Source organism: Psammomys obesus, unplaced genomic scaffold (assembly GCF_907164565.1).
Source record: "Psammomys obesus unplaced genomic scaffold, mPsaObe1.curated_primary_1811, whole genome shotgun sequence".
In the NCBI taxonomy this organism is placed as follows: Eukaryota; Metazoa; Chordata; class Mammalia; order Rodentia; family Muridae; genus Psammomys; species Psammomys obesus.
The window spans coordinates 627,224-634,834 of NW_026590341.1; the positions used below are offsets into that span (position 1 = coordinate 627,224).

Genomic DNA, 7,611 nt, shown 5'->3' on the forward strand with positions numbered 1-7,611 from the left:
CACACACACACACACACACACACACACACACACACACACACACACACTCTAACAAAAAGACCAAATTTCTGGACCCCTTAGTACAAGTATATTTTTATAAGACACAGACTCAAGATCAGCCATTAACCTGAGAGCTCTAAGCCATCGGTTCTGTATAGTCTTCTAATAGAATGTATGTTATACCACCGAATGACTGTGGGCAATAAAGGGCAAACCACCTCTTGAGCCACTGATGCCACAGGATACCTGCTCCCTCCCTGGCCCCCTTACCTTGCATCCACTTCTGTAGATACACGGCCTGGAATCTTCTTTAGTATTTCTGCTCCAAACAGCACAAAAAGTTTATCAATAGCATTTTTAATCTGCTCCTCTTGTGGCCTGAAATTCAGAGGAAAAAGCTGTTAGAAGTTTCAAGGGCTTTGGGGGAACCTAGAAGACCAACTCTGACTTTTTTGACAAATTTCTTTCTCTTCACCCTCCCCAAAATGGGCATAAGAGCACACGCAATTGTATTTTATTTTGTTGAAACGAGGACTCTCTACAAAGCCCTGGCTGTCCTGGAACTTACTATACACCAAACTGGCCACAGACTCACAGAGCATATGCTACTAATTACAGCACTCAAAGGGTAGAAGTAGGAAGGTTCCAAGTTTGAGGCCAGCCTGGGAAAAAGACAGACCCAAAAGAAACAATTGTTTTATTATAGCGAAACACCTACACCATAAATCACACCATCTTGACCATTTTAAGGTTATAGTTCAATGGCATTATATTATGTTGTTGGAAATCACAACTCCATCATCTTCATAACTTTTTCTTTTTTTGGTTTTTCGAGATAGGGTGTCTGTATAGCCCTGGCTGTACTAGAACTTGATCTGTAAATGACCTCAAACTTAAGAGATCCACCTGCCTCTGCCTCATGAGTGCTGGTTTTAAAGGTGTGTGCCACCACCACCCAGCAAGGACGTTTCATCTTTCAGACTAAACTCTATCCTTTGGCATTTGCAAAAAATTATGGTTTTACGCAACCCCAAGAAATGATACCCCCAAGAAAAGAGAATGCGATGCGAGGCACCCTGATTTGACTACATATTGTATACATGTACAAAATTATCAAAACACAACCCCAAAATATGTACAATTACTATATCAAAAAGGACTACACAGGGCCTGGAGAGATGGCTCAGTAGTTAAGAGCACCGTCTGCTCTTCCATAAAGGACCCAGGTTTAATTCCCAGCACCCACATGGCTGCTTACAATTGTCTGGAATGCTAATTCCAAGGGATCTGACACCTTTACACTAATGCACATAAAATAAAAATTAAATAAATTATTAAAAAAGGATTACACATTAATAATCTATGTGATAATGTGGAAGAGGTAAAACTATAGGAACAAGAAAAAGATTGGAGGCCACTTCAATGCCGCACAATGTTATCTGAGCACTTAGACTTGCTTAAGAGGAGCCTGGCTACATAGTGATTCCTTGTCCTCACAAACAAGAAAGAAGCTGAGGACAAAGAGGTAGAAGGATCAGAGATTGTGATAATGGTTTTATCAATGCAGAATTGACTAAAATCCACCGGACTGTTGTTAAAAAGTACCGGCAGCTGGGAGAGTGGCATATTCCTTTAATCACAGCATTCAGGAAGCAGATGGATCTCTGTGAGGTCGGGATGGTCTACATAGTGTGTTCTATGACAACCATGGCTATGTGAAGACTCTGTCTCAACAAAAATAAAACAAAACAATAAAACCCCCAAACAAAAAACAAATAAAAAAGTAATGACGACCAGAAAGCAAAGCATAGCTGTCAACGACTGCCAGAGTCAGGAACCTGGAAGGCCGTAAGTGCTCTACATTTCAGCTGGAGGTGTTCACACTGGCAAAACCCAGAGCTATATAGCTGCAAGGACAGTGAATTATTCTGCACAAACCACATCTCGGTGAACAAGAGACCATGTTGGATTGGGAGGAAAATATGGCCAATTTGAAAAGTGGGACCTTCCGAGCTCTCTATCATCCATACTCACCCACCCAGCTTCTTGCCGTAGGTAATGGCCTCCTCCACCAGCTCTTGGTAGGTGGGCATCTGTGCTGCAGCCAGGATCAGGGATGGGTTGGTGGTGGCATCCTGGGGCTTGTACTCATCAATGGCTAGGTAAGTAAATTTCAAACACAGGTGGGCTGGTTAATCTTCTTGTTAGCAAGACTAGACCAAGAAGCATCTAGATTATCTTTGGCTTCTCTGCGTTTCCAAGAGGACTAACTAAGGGAGAGGCCTACTCTGAATGAGAGGCCTAAACCCAGAGACTGGAGGCCTCATGGAGTAACAGGAGTCAGCCTACCAGCACAGACTATGCTGTTTCCTGTCCGCCATGAGAGGAGCCGCTCTGCTTTACCTGTGACCTCTCTGCCACAGTGGACTGGAACCTTAGAAGCTTCGGGGCAAAACAAATCATCCCTCCCTTACGTTTTCTCTCAGGTGTTTGTCATAGTGACCAGAGGCAGCTGTCACCAGAGATGCCCTGTAGCAATCCCAAGTGGATCACAGTGACAGTGCTCACAGCAGCTCCAGAGAGGCTAGTCACAAGGCACAGACTATGATTCTAGCTCAGATGGCTGAGAGTTTAAGGCCAGCCTGGTTACAGAGACCCTGTCTCAAAAGACCAACCCGAAAACTGGGTGTGGTGGCACACGCCCTTAATCCCAGGGCTCTGGAGGCAGACAGGTGGATCTCTGTCCAGTCAAGGCCAGCTTGGTCTACTTAGTTCTAGACCAGCCAGGGCTAAACAGTAGGACCTTGTCTCAAAACAAACCAGCCAGGTGTGGTACATGACATTAATCCTAGCACTTAGGGAAGTAGCACTTGGTAGGTTGAGTTCAAGGCCACCCTGGTCTACATAATAGGCTAGCCAGGCTTACACAGTGAGACCCTATGTAACAAAATAAAACAACAATAAAAACACCAAACAAACTAGAACAATCACCCTCCCATAAAATCTGATTTTTTTTTTTTTTTTCAAGACAGGGTTTGTAGACCAGGCTGGCCTTGAAGTCACAGAGATGTGCCTGCCTCTGCCTCCCCCAAGTTCTGGGATCACACACATGTGCCACTGTGCCCCCCTTAGAAGCTGATTTTTAGTGACTTGGAATGGAAATATGAGGATGTTGGGAAAACATGGTCCACAAATCTGTCCTACTGCCCAATAGCCAGTAGGAGGCGCACTAATTCTAAACCACTGACAGACATGGAGGGTGGCACATTATGCCTAGCTCTACTGGCTCCTTTAACAGATCAGTTTTTTTTTCCTCAGAAATTTAGAAAAGTCAATGAAGTATGACCTGGATCTGGGCAGCTCAGCCATCCAAATGACCAGACACACAAACAGCAGATGCACAGCCACGATGTCCATGAGTTTGCTTAATTTTTTTTTTTCTTTTCATTCAGGAGTTACACACCAGGATCCTATGCAACTAATAACTGAGACTGACCCTAAGCTTGTAATTCTCCTGCCCTGACCTCACCAGTGTTGGGAGTATATTACAGGTCTACACTACCATGCACACACAGTCTCTTGATGACAAGAACAGGACAGTCAGCCCTCATGGTGCTAACATAAGTCTCCACGTTATGAAACTGCTGCAGAGATAACCAGAGCAGGCCCGGTCTGCAGGCAGCACTGAGTGGCTCACTCTGCTGTCTGCTTCCTGATTTGGACATCACTAGGGAAACTAGGCAAAGGGTGTATGGGCCACTTTTGCAACATCTTGGGAGTCTATAGTTATTTCAAAATAACAAGTAGGGGAAAATGTGCTCCGGGGTGGTGCTGGCTCAGGTCTGAATCCACTGAGGGTGCACAGAAAACGTAGATTTTATCACGTAAAACCACACACCCAAACTTTGGGCACAGAGCTCAGTGGTAGAGTACCTCTTGTAGCAGGTGTGATGCCCAAGGCTTGATCTCTATCCCACCCCTGAAGATGAGCTTTATGGCCCCAAAACCCTTAGGTTCTTGGAAAATGAAGGGGGCAAAGTGTTCTTGGCACCACAGTATGGATTCCATTTTCAGGGGCCTGTGACACCAGGGAGCGGTGTTACACTCCCTTAAGAGCCTTCACCACAGCTTAATCCCAGCGCTCAGGAGGCAGAGGCCAGCCTGGTCTACAAAGCAAGTCCAGGACACCAAGGCCACACAGAGAAACCCTGCCTCAAAAAACCAAAATAAATAAACAAACAAATAAATAAAATAAACCTTCACCACACAACACATACTTAGGCAGCACTTATAATTACTTAACTTGTATCAACAAATGTATTTTCGTTGTTGTTTGAGACAGGGTCTCACTATGTAGCCTAGCTTGCCTGGAACCATGCAGATCAGGGTGGCCTTTAACTCAAGGATATGTCTGCCTCTGTCTCCCAAATGCAGGGTGTGCCACCAGGCCTATGCCTTGCACTCTTTACAAACATTGGCCAGGAAAATCTGCGCACACAGTGGGAAAACCTCAGGACTCCCAGATGGATTTCTGGAAGCTCTCTGAAACACTGCCTCTGTCTTTCCTTAGATTTAAGCAGCCCAAATATGCTTAATCACTCTCTGACTCTCTGAGAGATAAACAATGCACTTACTCATGAGGAATTAAAGGCTGTTTCTCAAGTCACCGTGAGAAAGCAGAAAAAAGCAGAAGGTGCTTTTGTACCACGCTCTCTTCGAGCATTTCCTCAAAGTCTCACTCTCACAGCAGATGTGAGAATACCTACAAGGCTAGCCGTGCAGGCCTTCCGACCTATGTTCTCCGAATTCCCTCAGAGCCCGGGAAAATCTAGAGTCCCAAAGCTGGGCATGGTGGCATTGCCCGATCCAGCTCTAAGAGGCTAAGACAGAAGGATTACCAGGAATTCCAGGACAGCCTGGGCCATACTTTGAGACCCTGTCTCAAAAGTAAAGGTTTTACAACGGAATAACCACTTGATTTAGTGTCCACATCTGGTCTGACTCCAGCCATACTGGGCACTGCCCACAGACAGTAACCAGCTGCCACCTTGGAAGGCCAGTGCAACAGGCTGCAGAACTGCTGGAATCCAGCGAGGCCGTCGTGACCCTGCAGACTGCATCGATTCCAAAGCTGAGCCTGTGACAACTGGGGTCAGTGGGACTCTCACTCCTTCCTGACCCAGCTAGGGGCTCCCAGGGTCACCAATAGCCCAGAGGTCGGTGTGAGGCCTTGAGGGTTCGGCGGAATCGCGCCAATCCTGGCTCCAGCACCCGCGAAGCCCCGCCCCAGTCACCCACAACAGTTCTGGTCCCAGAATTGGGGGGCGCTGCAGCTTATTCAGAGCGCATGCGCCGCTTCCTCTTACCGTTGAAGTCACCCGTATCAGCCACCACGGTGGTGAACTGCTTGAGCTGGTCCAAGGCGGACTCCATCCTCTGGCGCTTTACCGGGGACCCCGACATGGCGAGGCGTATGCAAGCGGGGAAGCAGCAGGAGCGCGGCAACCCACAATGCCCTGCGCATCCTGGCCAATCGGAGCAAAGCTACGTGAGGCCCCACCCCTGGAGACGAGCCCCGCCCATGTACTTGGAGGCTCGTGCTGTAGGTCACGCCCCGAGTCGCGGTCCTTAGGCTCTTCCTCTGCAGCACTTGGTTATTTTCCACTAGTTCAGGGAGGGTGGAGCCTAGGTGTGGGATCGCTATTGTGCTCAGATGAATAGATTGAAGGGACGCATCCTGCTCTACTGAGACTCGCTGTAAGCCCCAGACTCCAACCACCCTGCGAATGGATGACACGGTCCAGGGCCGTGCTAATCCCTGAGCTCGCCCTTGCTCCCAGCTGTGTGTCCCGTACAGGCGCGCCCTCCCCCGTAGAACCTCGAGATGCATCCCTTTCTTCTGCTGTGGTACTTTGAAACGCTCCCCTACTTACTCCTAGCTTAGGAACTCGGAGGTGCGCCCATTATCTGATCGCGGTAAGGCGGGCTCGGTGCCGCCGCTGTCTACCAGTAGACAAGGTGGTGCGCAGTCTGGGAATCCTACAGGTGTGCGGCCGCCTGTGCACCTTCTGGCCAAGCCCCCAGTTCCCGCTTCCCAGGTGGAGTGTTCTGGTGTTGCTTTAGGCTGCTGGGTGATCCCTCCCTTGCCCTTGATTTTTTTTAAATCTTCCCTGGAAATCTGTCCCGAATAAGTGGCAAGTTGCAAAGGTGAAGATGGGAACTGTCTCTTCAGTCAGTTAGAACCGTTTTTCACTCATTGATTTGCAATTCTTTGAATATGCTGGCTCAAGTTATTACACATATGAATGACATATGTATGTCCAGATATTTTTCTCTCAATATTTTGTTTACTATCTCTCTATTGGTGTGATGAGCACTCCCGACCAAAAGCAACTTGGCGAGGTTGATTTCATTTTACACTTCCAGGTAACAGTCTAAAACTCAGGGAAGTCAGGGTAGGAACTCAAGAAAGAACCCTGGAGGAAGATCGCTTGCTGGCTTGCTCCCCTTGGTTTGCTCAGACTTCGTTCTTGTTTTGTTTGGGAGCATGCGCCATCTCTCCAGCCCTCAGCCTCCTTTCTTACACGACCCAGGACCACCTGCTCAGGCACCACCCACAGTGTCTGAGCTCTCCCACATCAATCATTAATTAAGAAAATGGAACCTGGAGCTGTAGCACAGGTCTTTAATCCTAGCAGAGACAGGCAGATCTCTGAGTTCGAGGCCAGCCTGATCTACAAAGCGAGTTACAGGACGGTACACAGACAAACCCTGTCTAAAACAAAAAGGCAAACAAACAAAGAGAAAAACCCAAGAAGAAAAAAATGAAAATGGGCTTGGTGGTGGCACACGCCTTTAATCCCAACAGTCAGGAGAGAGGTGAATCTTTGAGTTCAAGGCCAGCCTGGTCCATATAGAGAGTTCCAGACATACCAAAGGGAAAAATGGCTCACAGACTTTTCTACAGGCTAATCTGATGGAGGAGGCATTTTCTCATTTGAATTTCCCTCTACCTGTGTAACTCTAGCTTGTGTAAAGTTGACCAAAAAAAAGTAATTAACACACTATCTTTTTTTTTCTTCTTCTTCTCTTTCTTTTCTTTTTTTTTTTTTCTTTTTCTTTTTCTTTTTTTTTTTTTGGAGGCACGGTTTGTGTGTGTAGTCCTGGCTATCCTAGATTTTGTAGACCAGGCTGACCTTGCATTTACAGAGATACACCTGCCTCTGCCTGCTGGGATTAAATGCTGGGATCTTCCTGCCCCTGCCTTCTAAGTACTGAGGTTACGTACATGGGCCAGCATACTTAGCTTCAGCTGACTCCATTGAAGTTCACTGGAAGATGGACTCTAATATACCATTGCCTTGCTCTAGGGTAGTGGTTCTCAACCTGTGGGCTGTGACCCCTTCTTGGGTGTCTAATAACTACCCTTTCACTGTGGTTGCATATCAGATATCCTGCATATCAGATCTTTATGATTCACAACAGCTAAATTACTGTTATGAAGTAGCAATGAAAATAATGCTATGGTTGGGGGTCACGGGGAACTGTGTTGAAGGATCACAGCGTCAGGAAGGTTGAGAAACACTGTACTCAGGGTTAGGTTAACTGCAG

The 7,611-nt window shown here is 47.0% G+C and overlaps 1 protein-coding gene across 1 annotated transcript in view; it reads right to left on the minus strand.

Moving 5' to 3' along the window:
- Window positions 1–5,511, minus strand: part of Taldo1 (transaldolase 1) — a 9,843-nt gene extending 4,332 nt beyond the window's left edge. Inside the window, exons 1-3 of the mRNA XM_055606900.1 lie at window positions 5,367–5,511; window positions 2,035–2,158; window positions 271–378 (exon numbers count right to left, since the gene is read on the minus strand). Coding sequence (XP_055462875.1) covers window positions 271–378; window positions 2,035–2,158; window positions 5,367–5,463 — 329 coding nt within the window. The 5' untranslated portion in view covers window positions 5,464–5,511. The remainder of the gene's footprint in view (window positions 1–270; window positions 379–2,034; window positions 2,159–5,366) is intronic.
- Between the last annotated feature and the right edge of the window lie 2,100 nt (window positions 5,512–7,611).